The sequence below is a fragment of the Pyrus communis genome, chromosome 2, assembly GCF_963583255.1.
Source record: "Pyrus communis chromosome 2, drPyrComm1.1, whole genome shotgun sequence".
In the NCBI taxonomy this organism is placed as follows: Eukaryota; Viridiplantae; Streptophyta; class Magnoliopsida; order Rosales; family Rosaceae; genus Pyrus; species Pyrus communis.
The window spans coordinates 15,483,494-15,495,022 of NC_084804.1; the positions used below are offsets into that span (position 1 = coordinate 15,483,494).

Here is an 11,529-nt window from a genome sequence, read left to right on the forward strand (position 1 = left end):
TCTTGCACATGGGGCACATGGGATGATGCTGCGTGGAATGGTGCTCGTACAGAGTTAAAGGACAATAGAAAAACATTTAACAGTATGTAGACATTATCTTGCACATTATCTTGCACATGGGATGATGCTGCCTCACGTCGGATGATCTACTTCTCTTCGCTGGTTTTCAGGTTTTTTAACATGCTTTGGATCGAGTCTCATCTGGCCATACAAAACATTATCAGCAGGGCCACCTTAGCAAAGTTGTGAACTATTCTTTTAAGTCTTAAAAGTATAAAATTGACAAGTGCTTGATAGTTTCGAAATTAATGAAATATGATAAATAAAAAAACACATGTTTAATTGTGTAAATTCTAAATAAATTGGATTGAGGAATACTCTTAATTATAGTTCTTTTATATTAGTACATAATGCGCGTAAGACCGGGAAGAGGGGGCCTATTGGCTACTGTGTGTTTGCCACTACCATGCACTACACTAGTCATTTGTCAACTTTAAAAAAAATTATGGACCGATGATGATGTGCCCTTAATTTGTCTTTCTTCTTCATTTTCACTTTTTTTCATCATCCCTTTGGATATTTTCTTGGAGAGAGTACCATAAAATTTTCATTAACTTTGTGCGTGTTGTCGAATCAAGTCAACAAGTACAATCGCTGAACTAAAATCTGATCCAAGTCTCTGCGGGCAACTCCTCTCTCCTCTCTTGCTGGAATCCCAATTTCTACCTCTCACTGTCTTAATTTGCTTGATTGGATCCTCTCCCAATTGCAAATTAATAAAATTTCCTTCATCTCCAATATCCCAATCCCTTTCTTCGACATATTATCAAGCACTCACTTCTTTCTCTTTTTTTTTTTATTTTTTATTCCTACAAGTCCATTGTTAGTTCCTTGAGCGAAACACAGGAAACAGATGGAGTGTATCATGACTATCTTGCATATGTGCTGCAGATCGTTAACATTTTCTTCTCCATCATCAGCAGCAGCTGCTGCTGCTGGTGATGATGATGATGATGGTGGTATTGAAGCTAATATTCCCCCTCGTCGGGAAAAGTATGATGTGTTTATCAGTTTCAGAGGTGAGGACACTCGCCTTGGTATTACAAGCCATCTTCATGCGGCCTTACTTCAGAAGAAAATTGAAACCTACATGGATTACAGACTTCAGAGAGGAGAAGAAATAGGACCTGCCCTTCTAGAGGCAATCGAGAAATCCACGATTTCGGTTATCATTTTCTCACAAAACTATTCTTCTTCCACATGGTGTTTGGATGAAATTGTGCATATACTCAAGTGCAAGGAAAGATATGGCCAGATGGTTATTCCCGTATTCTACGACATCAATCCATCTGATGTACGAAATCAACACGGAACTTACGCGGATGCATTTGCTCAACTTGAAAAACGTTTTAAGGACAATATCGATAAAGTGCACAAGTGGAGGGATGCTTTGACGACTGCAGCCAAGCTATCTGGGTTTGATTATTCAAACAAATCCGGGTAACTATCTCATTCTTTAACTTGTATAAATTATAAATTTTCTTTAAACTTGTGATAAGATTTGGTAAAGCGTATTTATGACTTAACTATTGCTTTACCATCTAATCATATATATCTATATGGTAGGACGGAGGCAGATCTAATCCAAAAAGTTGTTGATCATATTTGGACCAAATTGTGTCTCGAATCATCCTGCGATTTAAAGGGCTTTGTTGGAATTGAAAGCCGGATCGAGCAAATTGAATCACTATTAGGCATTCATTCACCGGACACTTGCATCACTGTTGGTATTTGGGGCATGGGTGGTATTGGCAAGACCACCCTTGCTGAAACTGTGTTTTACAAACTCTCTTCTAAATTTGAAGCTTCTTGTTTTCTTAGAAATGTTAGGGAGAGAGAACAAAAAGAAGGGCTAGAACACTTGCAAAATGAACTTCTCAGTCAGATATTAAAGGAAAAAGGTCTATCCATAGGATCAACTAATGTTCGAAAAAGGCTGAGCCATACAAAGGTCATCATTGTTCTTGATGATGTGAGTAATTCAATGCAAATGGAACGTCTATCGGCCAAGCATCTACAGTATGGCACTGGAAGTAGAATCATTATCACAAGTAGAGATAAGAGAATACTTAGGCAAACTGTTGAAGAGTGTAAGATCTACAAGGTTGGGGGATTAGAATGGGATAACGCTTTTCAGCTCTTTTGTTCGCATGCTTTCAAGAACAACAGTACTCCTAGAATAGATTATAGGGAGTTGGCAAAAAAGGCGGTGTCTTATGCTGGACGCGTTCCTTTAGCTCTTATACTTTTGGGGTCCTCATTCCTAAATTGCAAGAGCAAAGAAGACTGGGAAGATGAATTGGACAAATTGAAAGAATTTCCCAATGAAAATATCCAAAGTGTGTTAAGACTAAGTTACGATGGACTGGGAAGATATGAGAAGGAGATATTTTTGGATGTAGCATGTTTTCATAATGGGGAGGATGTGAATGAGGTAATAAAATTGTTAGCTATCCATGGACGCTTTGCAGCGGCTGGAATTAGAGTTCTTGTTGACATGTCTCTCATATCTATTCATCATGATATATTTAGACGGAAAACCATACAGATGCATGATTTGTTACAAGAAATGGGAAGGACAATTATTCAAGAACAATGTATTGAAGATCCCGGGAAACGGAATAGGTTGTTTGCGGATGAGGATGTATATCATGTACTGAAGAGTAACACAGTAAGTGTGCCAAATACATTCAAATTATTATTTTTTTTTAAGGAAAAATAAATAGCGAGCTTTAGATGATTACACAACAAAGTAATACCAGATTCTTAAAAAATGAATTTTACTGTGTTAGGAAGTCATTGGAATATGAACACATATTTGTTTTTTTAGACAAGTAGAGGAGGATATAATTATCTTAGATATTTCACTAGACACTTGTACATCATTACCTTCGCAAATACTCTTAGATTATCCTATAACTTCGTAGAATTCTTTTTTCAAAATGTGCATTACATTTTAACGGGTTGAAAATATCTATAAATATATATTCACATTTAAACTTTGTCCATATTGTCAGGAAACTCCAATTGTTCAAGCCATATCCGTTGATTGGTTTAAGATTGGAAAGCGACCATTGAAACGTGACTGCTTCAAGGTGATGTCTAACCTAAGATTGCTAATTGTTAAGTCTCAAATATTTGGCATCTACCGCGGATTCACCTCTTCTCTAGATCTTCCCAATTCTCTTCGTTATCTTTATTGGTGGGAATATCCACTAGAATTTTTGCCGTCAAACTTTTCTCTTGAAAATCTAGTTGAGCTTCATATGCCCAATAGCAAAGTTAAGAAGCTTTGGAAAGAAGACCAGGTATTATATAATAGAGTTTGCACACACCACATTGCCGCTTAAATATATTTTATCATACGTTTTTTTAGCTATTTAAAATTATTAAATTAATATTTTTTATATTGTGTAACGAGTTATCTTAACAGGTGTTTATCGGGTTACCCAATAATAACCTGATTTGTTAACGTGTCGACCCCAAACCTTTTAATTTTGTGTTGTTTCATGTTAGGTGAACATGTCACTTAAAAAATTGTCAGACCTAATTATATGCCTTTTATTCTTGTATAAAAACAAGCGTAGAAAGTATATTAATTCTTGATATTTTTATTTAATTTGTTGCAGATACTTGTGAACTTAGAAGTTATCGATCTGCATTACTCTGAGTATCTAACTGAAGTTCCAAATCTATCTGGGAGTCTAAAAATTGTGCACATAAATCTTGGTGGCTGTAAACTTTTGGTTGAAATTCCTTGGTATTTTCAACATCTTGACAAGCTTACTCATCTTGATCTTATATACTGCAACAAACTCAAGTATCTTGCAGAAATGCCAGCAAATATTAAATATTTAAATTTAGAAGGCAGTGGTATAAAAGAGTTGCCTGAATCAGTTTGGTCTAACGAAAATATTTCTTACTTGAATATAAGTCGTTGCAAAGACCTTGAGAAACTTCCAAGCAACAGGTGTATGCTAAAAGTCTCTGATGGTTTTCGTATTGAGGGCTGCACATCTCTTGGTGAGTTTTCTGAGCTTCCCAAGAATATAAGTAAATTATCATTGGTTGGTTTCAAGAGACTTGTGAGTCTACCAGCCAACATTTGGAAGTTGAAATATCTCAATGAACTTGATCTCTCTGGGTGCACTGAACTTAAAAACTTCCCAAAGATCTTGGAGCCAATGGAACATTTGAAGTCCTTAAATTTAAGTGGAACAGTAGTTGAAGAGCTACACTCATCAATCAAGTTTCTCCCTCATCTCCAAATAATTCAACTACAAGCCTGCAGAAGGCTTTCAAGTATCTCAAATAGCATTTGTAGGTTGAAATATCTCAATGAACTTGATCTCTCTGGGTGCATTGAACTTGAAAACTTCCCAGAGATCTTGGAGCCAATGGAACATTTGAAGTCCTTAAATTTAAGTGGAACAGCAGTTGAAGAGCTACACTCATCAATCGAGTTTCTCCCTCATCTCCAAATAATTCAACTACAAGTTTGCAGAAGGCTTTCAAGTATCTCAAATAGCATTTGTAAGTTGAAATATCTCAAGAAACTTGATCTCTCTTGCTGCTTTAAACTTGAAGACTTCCCAGAGATCTCTGAGGAATTGGAACATTTGGTGTCTCTTATTTTGCAAGGGACAGCTATCGAAATGCTTCCTTCGTCTATTGAAAAGCTAATTAAGCTTCAAACTTTAGACCTTAGCGACTGCAGGAACCTTAAGGATGTCCCAACAAGTATCTACAATTTAACCAATCTTAAATGTCTCTACTTTTCTAACTGTCGGCAACTTGAAAAATTGCCTTCCAGCTCTGTCGGTTTTCTCTCTTTAGAAGTACTAGATCTCAAGTACAGCGGTATATTGGAAATCCCTGATAGTCTCGTTTGCTCAACCTCATTGCGATCTTTATCTCTGTCTGGCACCAAGATTACGAGCATACCTGCAAGCATCAAACTAGCTTCTCGGTTGTTCAAACTCAACATTGTCTGCTGCAAGCAGCTTCAATCTTTACCGGAGCTCCCAGTGCTATGTAATGTTGAAGCTCAAGGCTGCAAGTCGCTGAAGACGGTGTCAAATTCAAGGACAGCACTCACGTAAGGTTGGGTTTAACATGGTCATTTTTTGCAAACTTTTTACTAATTGCCCAAAATTGGATAATCATGCAAGCAGCAACATAATGGATGAAGCATAGATTAGAATTATGCGAGTGGTAACTATTATGCAAGTGGTAACTACTGAGTACCTACTTTGGCCTCAGATTAATGTTGGATGTCCGGGAAAAGAAATTCCAAATTGGTTCAGCTATCAAAGTGAGGGATCTTCATTAAACATCAAGCTTCGTCCAGATTGGTTTCAAACAAGTTTATTGGGTTTTGCACGCTCAACTGTTGTTTCAAGGGTTTCAAAGCCGCAATGTGACTTAAGGGTAAGAGCTAATTTCATTGAAAAATTCACGGGTGAAAGCCATGAATTGTTCACTTCTCAAATCTTTAAAGCATAGGCCACGAACATCACATGCATGGGTGGCATGAGGCCTTTAGAAGTGAAGATGTAGTACAAAACTGCTCCCCTGATGTTTACAAACTTGCCAAAGAGGCCTCTATTGATTTCTGCCATGTGGTTTCTAAAGGATGACCTGCTTCTGCTTCTTATATGAAGGTGGAAAGTTGTGGTATATGCCCTTTGTATGCCGAAGATGTTGAGAAATTCAAATTTGATCATGTCTTCATATCGATGGAATCAGAAGTAGAAGAAGAAACAAGATAAGATGACGATTCTGAAGATGGTTGATAGGATTAAAATCACACCATAAGTAGCACACAAATATTCTATTGAGTTATTTACAAAAATGCCACCGTCTCTTCAGTTTGAGATTGAAAATTTCGATTTATTTACGAAATTGCCACCCTTCATCCGTGCACGTGTCGACCATCGTAGAAAGGGTGGGGGGATAGAAATGCACTTCGTCTTCCGTTTGCTTCCTGAAACCCGAAGCTCCAATTGCATCCTTAGGAGAGTTGGAGAATCTCTACAACTCCTCTCCCACAGGCCTAAAACCTCAACTATGGAGGGAAGCTCGCTTCTCTTCTTCTCCCCATTCCTCCAAAAGCGCCCCTCATTTTCATTTCTCTGGTTCTTCTCCCCCAACTCCAAAAACCCTAAATCCCAAATCATGGATCCGAAGCTCTTCGCCAGAACCCTAATCCGAAATGCGAGCAGGTTCTAATACACGAGCATGACCTACTACACGAGCAGGACCAAGTAGCCGACCCTCCACAACAAAATCAGCACGCTCGGAAACCCTAGCTTGAATGTGGTTCCAGAGCTCGACGACTGGGTCTACAATGGCAACAAAGTCCGAGTCACCAAGCTTCAGCGCATCATTCACGACCTCCAAAAGCGGAAACGCTTCTCCCAAGCGCTCCAGGTTTCTATCTTTCTTTCTTACCTTGCAATTTGTGTTATCCTCTGTTTGGTTGCTCTAAAAAATGAAAGAAAATTGAAAGAAGCATCAAAGTAATTAAATTTTAGTTAAAGAAAGTGAGTGATAGAGGGAATTAGGATTTTTGTTAGTTAATGTGTTTGTTTGTATCATAAGTAATTGGAAATTCCTCTGCTTTCGTAATAATGTGTTATAGGTTGCACATTTCAAAGTGGATGAATGAGAAGAGGATATGCATATTTTCACCTTTTGAGCATGCCGTGCAGCTGGATTTGATTAGGAAGGAAGAATTTTGCACAAATTGCTGTGAAATAAAGCCAGTTTGAGCCTGTGGGTCGAATCGTATTGGACATTGTTGCATCGTGGAGCATGTGATTGCTGGGAAGTTTAAGCTGGGGAGGAAGATTGGGAGTGGGTCTTTCAGAGAACTCTATTTAGGTATGGTAATCAGTGCTTGATATCCATTTTTCCTTAAAAATTATTCATTGTGTTAATTTAATGTGTTTTGTAATGAAATTGCTCTTCTGGTGTTAGGTGTAAATGTACACAGTGGGGATGAGGTGGCTGTTAAACTGGTATGTGATTGATCCTCAAATCGTAGATTCAGTTCTGATGTTTGGTTTATGGCTAAATGTTTGCAAGCATTGTATAGTTTTGTGCCTGAGTTATAAATGGGCGGCTTCATTAATGTACTAGGATATGTTGAGTGTGAGCTTCTGGTAATTCATTATGATTTCATGCATGCTTCCATATATATATATATGTGTGTGTGTGTGTATATATATATATATATATATATATATTACTTTAGTCTAAAGAAGGGATTCCAATTGCACTATTCAACTGAACAGTGTTTTGGGGTGAATTTCAACTTATTTACAAATTTGCCACATGCTCTCTTTGCCGCTGATCTTGATGCACACACGTTGATGATCGCAGGAAGGGAATAAAGCAGGCCTTTTCCGTTTCCTTCTCAAACCCTCATTGCCTTCTCCATCTCACAGACCCACGACACCGACGGTCTCACCTCCGTCCTATCCTCCTTTCGCCGCCGTCTCCCTTCTCTCGCCTCCACCTCACTCCTGCCATCATCTCCACTCCCTCACCTTCCTCCCTCTCCTTCTCCTCCAACAACCTCACCGGTATCTCTCTCTCTCTCTCTCTCTCTCTTTGTCTCACTCCTCACTCTCTTTTTAAGTCCAAAATTGACAGGAAATTGATGGCGTGTTTGGGAATGCAGGGAAGAGGAATTCCCGGAAAATAGTTTTGAGCTGGCAAAGTCTGGGCTTTGAGAGCGAGCCGAAACTGGCAAGCGATTCAATGGAATCGGAGAAGGGATTTTCAGAGTTGAAATGGAACCTGTACCCGGATATCAAGCCAGACAGTTCCGATGAGAGCAAGAAAAAGGAAGAACCAGTATTGGAAGGTCTTCCCAAAGAGTACTACGATGATGTGAGTACCTTTATCCTTTAACTTGGCCAAATGGGTGCTAATTTCACGTTTTTCTGTGATTATATGAGTAATATTTTGTATTTTGTTTTTGGGTTTTGCCAAATTCAATGGTGGTATTTATGGGTTTGGTATTGATTTTCAATTAACAATGACTTTGGGGAAATTGATTGAGTCTGCATTCAATGTAACTTTTCATGCAGTTACATATTGATGAAATATAATTCAATTTGTTCATTCCCTTATTTTTTTTTTAAATGCAGTTACATTTATATGATGATTTACATCATATATTCATCTTTTAGTTTCTAATTCTTCATGCAGTCTAAGCCATGAAGGATTTGATAAACCCACAATTGATAACAATGTGTGGTGGCACCAACGGTTTTGGACAAGGAACAAGTAAGTACCATTTTGCTTCATTGCTCCAAAGTATTATGTAGAGATTGCTTTAATATCTTGGCTTCTTGGCTGTATGTGGGGTGTCTGAGATAGGATTTAGGAGATTTGGTTTAGGGTTTGCAGAGAGGGAGGGATAGGGGGTGTCCGAGAGAAATGTGGGAGGATTTAGGCGAGGGATTTCAGGGATTTGTTTAGGGTTTCTTTTCTGCGATTTGCAGACAGAGAGATGGGACAAGGGTTAGAGAGAGAGAGATGGTAGGATTTTCTGCGAGGCTAAAGGGAACGGGAGGTATAGGCATGGGTAAGGGATGGAAAAGCATTTCGTTTTCCATTTGCTTTGTGAAACCCAAGGGATTTCTGCGATTGCAGAGAGAGAGATGGGGGTGTCCTTTAGGTGCCCTTTAATTGTCACTTTTGTGATTTATCCACCCTTGATTGTTGTGTGATTCATTCTCACGAGTGTTCTATGCACAAGGTTTCATATTATTCCTTCCTTTTAATTTTGATATTGTTGTGCTTAATTTCTGTTTTATTTTATTGGGTGATTAGATTATAATTTACAATCCCCAATTTTTTATTTTTACTTTTTATGCCTCACTGCTATTGCTTTTATTGTGTTGTATAGAACAAAGACTTTTTTGAATGTTATTACCGCTGTGGTTTCTATGTGTTCGATACTGATATTGGTCTTTCCCACATGCGTTCTTTTCACAAGGTTTGATGGGTTTGGTGATTCTCTTTTCTTTGCTGAATTTTCAAGATAGAGGTTGTATTTGTATGTTACATAGCAAAGACTCTGGGGCAATTCGTGGATTACATTAACTAGCTAGACTCTGTTCAATGAGTTTGATTTCCACTAGGTACTAAATGCTGCTGCTGCAATAACATTATCTAATTTCAGATTCAGTGCACTAAATGCTAGCTTTCAGATTTAGTTTTTTCTTACATTTGGAGATTGCAGTTGTGTTTGTGGCTATGGACATGGAGATATATATCAGTGCACTCATTGGTAGAGTCCTACAAATCAAGGCACCATTTTTTCGTTCTTCTTTGGCACAGTTTATTCCGTCAAGAAACCAGAAATGAGAATGGCTGTTGCATATGAATTTGATGGACTTTTATAGTGAAATGGGAAAATAGGGTTAGTATCAGAACCTAGCCGGGATTTTGCATCAGGAGAAGATTAGCTTCTCTGGGTGATTTTTTTTTTTTTTTTTGGTGATTAACGTCTTTCGTCCACCCATATTGAGTAGAAACCAACCAGAGCTTAATTCATTGATGGATAGAAAATTGAAGACCGAAACCACCGATGCTCATTCTTTGTTTATTATTTTTTAGAGAAAGATTGGTATATATATGGTCATTTGCTAATCCAACAATTATTGAATTGCACCTAGCCATATTGAGTGGAAAGTCACTGCCTTATTTCTTTGAATTTTGAGTTCTTATAAGACCAACTGAAAAAATTGTGACTTTTGAATTCTTATAAGACCAACTGAAAATGGTGCAAGGAAAGACAGTTAGAGTTGATCTCTTTCATTATTATTATTTTTCATTTGATTTAATAGGTTGTCAATCCATTGTCTCAACTTTTAGTTCAGAACTTCATTTATCATCCACATGTGTATTCGTTTACATAATCATTGGTTGGTTAAATGCATGTATAATTACTCTTTATTAGTTAGGTAAAATAGTTTTTGTTAGTTAGAGGGCAGTAGAGAACAAGTGATAAGGTAAACCATATGGTTGGATAGAGATCATGGATACAGATTTGTTAATTAGGTTTAATAAATGATTATTTGCTTTGTCAGTGTTTTGTAACAAATTTCTATGGTGTATAGGTGTCTAAAAATTTCAATCGTGTGCCCTGGCTGACGGCAAATAATTTTTGTTCACAATTGATACAAAGGGAGAAGAAAAGAGGTAAAAATTTGATGACTCTTGTTTTGTGCTTTCAATTGGTGCTATATGGTTTTTTTAATGTTAATTGTTCAAACTCTATTAATTAGGTAAAATAGTTTTTGTTGGTTAGAGGGCAGTAGGAAACAAGTGATAAGATAAACCGTATGGTTGCATAGAGATCATGGGTACATATTTGTTAATTAGGTTTAATCAATGATCATTGGTTTGTTAAATGTGTGTATAATTATCCTCTATTAGTTAGGTAAAATAGTTTTTGTTAGTTACAGGGCAGTAGAGAACAAGTGACGAGGTAAACCGTATGGTTGGATAGAGATCATGGGTACAGATTTGTTAGTTATGTTTAATCAATGATTGTTTGCTTTGTCAATGTATTGTAACAAATTTCTTTGGTATATAGGTGTCTGAAAAATTTTAACCATGTGCCCTGGCTGAAGGCAAATAATTTTTGTTTGCAATTGATACAAAGGCAAAAGAAAAGAGGTAAAAATTTTGTGAGTGCTGTTTTGTCCTTTCGATTGGTGCTATGTGGTTTTTAATGTTAATTGTTCAAATTATTTTGAATTTTCTTTACCTTCAGTGTATCTTTATTGCTTATTTTCCTGGTGTTTATTGGTGATTCCATTTCTTTTGGGTATGGAGATTAACTGTGTTTTGTTTGTGGTCATTGTTGTTTTTAGCATGTGAATTAGAATGTTATTATAATTTTTTTCAGCTCTATCAGTTTTTGGATTCTGTTTATTACGTTGGACTACAATTTTCGACTTGGTGGTAAGTGCTGGTTTTTTTTTTTTTTTTTCCTTCCAGGATTTGAAAGTGTTTTGCTCTTCCTCTTTGGCGCATTTTTGTTTGTCTTCCAAGATTTCCTGTGTCAAAGGTGAGTGATTTAGAGTTTTTGGATAGTTAATTTTTCATTTTTTGGTTCCCTGTTTTGATTCTATCTTTTAAGATTGGAATAAATTTCATCATTACCTTTATCTATAGTTCTGTTCAAATTGAATTTCAATCGGTGAAAGTGATCGGAGTTCATCACCGTGTAAATGATCCCAGTGGCTCTTGGTTTTCAATTCTGGTGATTTCTTGGGTTTTGCAGTGTGTAATGTTTAGGGATGTGGTTTGGGTTTGTGGGTAAGCAATTTTTAACTTGAATTTATTTTTTTTTTTTTTTTTCTCAGATTTGTTCGACGACATGGTTTTTTGGTCCTTTACTGAATAGTTGTTTAAGAAATGTTAGATTTTTTAATTGCTTTG

The 11,529-nt window shown here is 37.0% G+C and overlaps 1 protein-coding gene across 1 annotated transcript; it reads left to right on the forward strand.

Annotated features, from left to right (window-relative positions):
* The first annotated feature begins 477 nt into the window (after positions 1-477).
* Positions 478-11,071, forward strand: LOC137724372 (disease resistance protein RUN1-like). Its single transcript, XM_068463120.1, has 12 exons — positions 478-1,500; positions 1,627-2,731; positions 3,078-3,368; positions 3,690-5,163; positions 5,323-6,492; positions 6,704-6,945; positions 7,042-7,082; positions 7,447-7,649; positions 7,748-7,959; positions 8,281-8,358; positions 10,200-10,281; positions 10,679-11,071. Exons 1-4 carry the CDS (start codon positions 914-916, stop codon positions 5,160-5,162), a joined length of 3,456 nt encoding a protein of 1,151 aa, XP_068319221.1. The 5' UTR covers positions 478-913; the 3' UTR covers position 5,163; positions 5,323-6,492; positions 6,704-6,945; positions 7,042-7,082; positions 7,447-7,649; positions 7,748-7,959; positions 8,281-8,358; positions 10,200-10,281; positions 10,679-11,071.
* The last annotated feature ends 458 nt before the right edge of the window (positions 11,072-11,529 follow it).

What these genes read in the sequence shown, in the direction of transcription:
- LOC137724372 (XM_068463120.1), top strand. Translation starts at nt 914, where the DNA reads ATGGAGTGTATCATGACTATCTTGCATATGTGCTGCAGATCGTTAACA. An exon ending in GATTATTCAAACAAATCCGG is followed by an intron (nt 1,501 to 1,626) that starts GTAACTATCTCA and finishes TCTATATGGTAG; the next exon opens with GACGGAGGCAGATCTAATCC. An exon ending in ATGTACTGAAGAGTAACACA is followed by an intron (nt 2,732 to 3,077) that starts GTAAGTGTGCCA and finishes CCATATTGTCAG; the next exon opens with GAAACTCCAATTGTTCAAGC.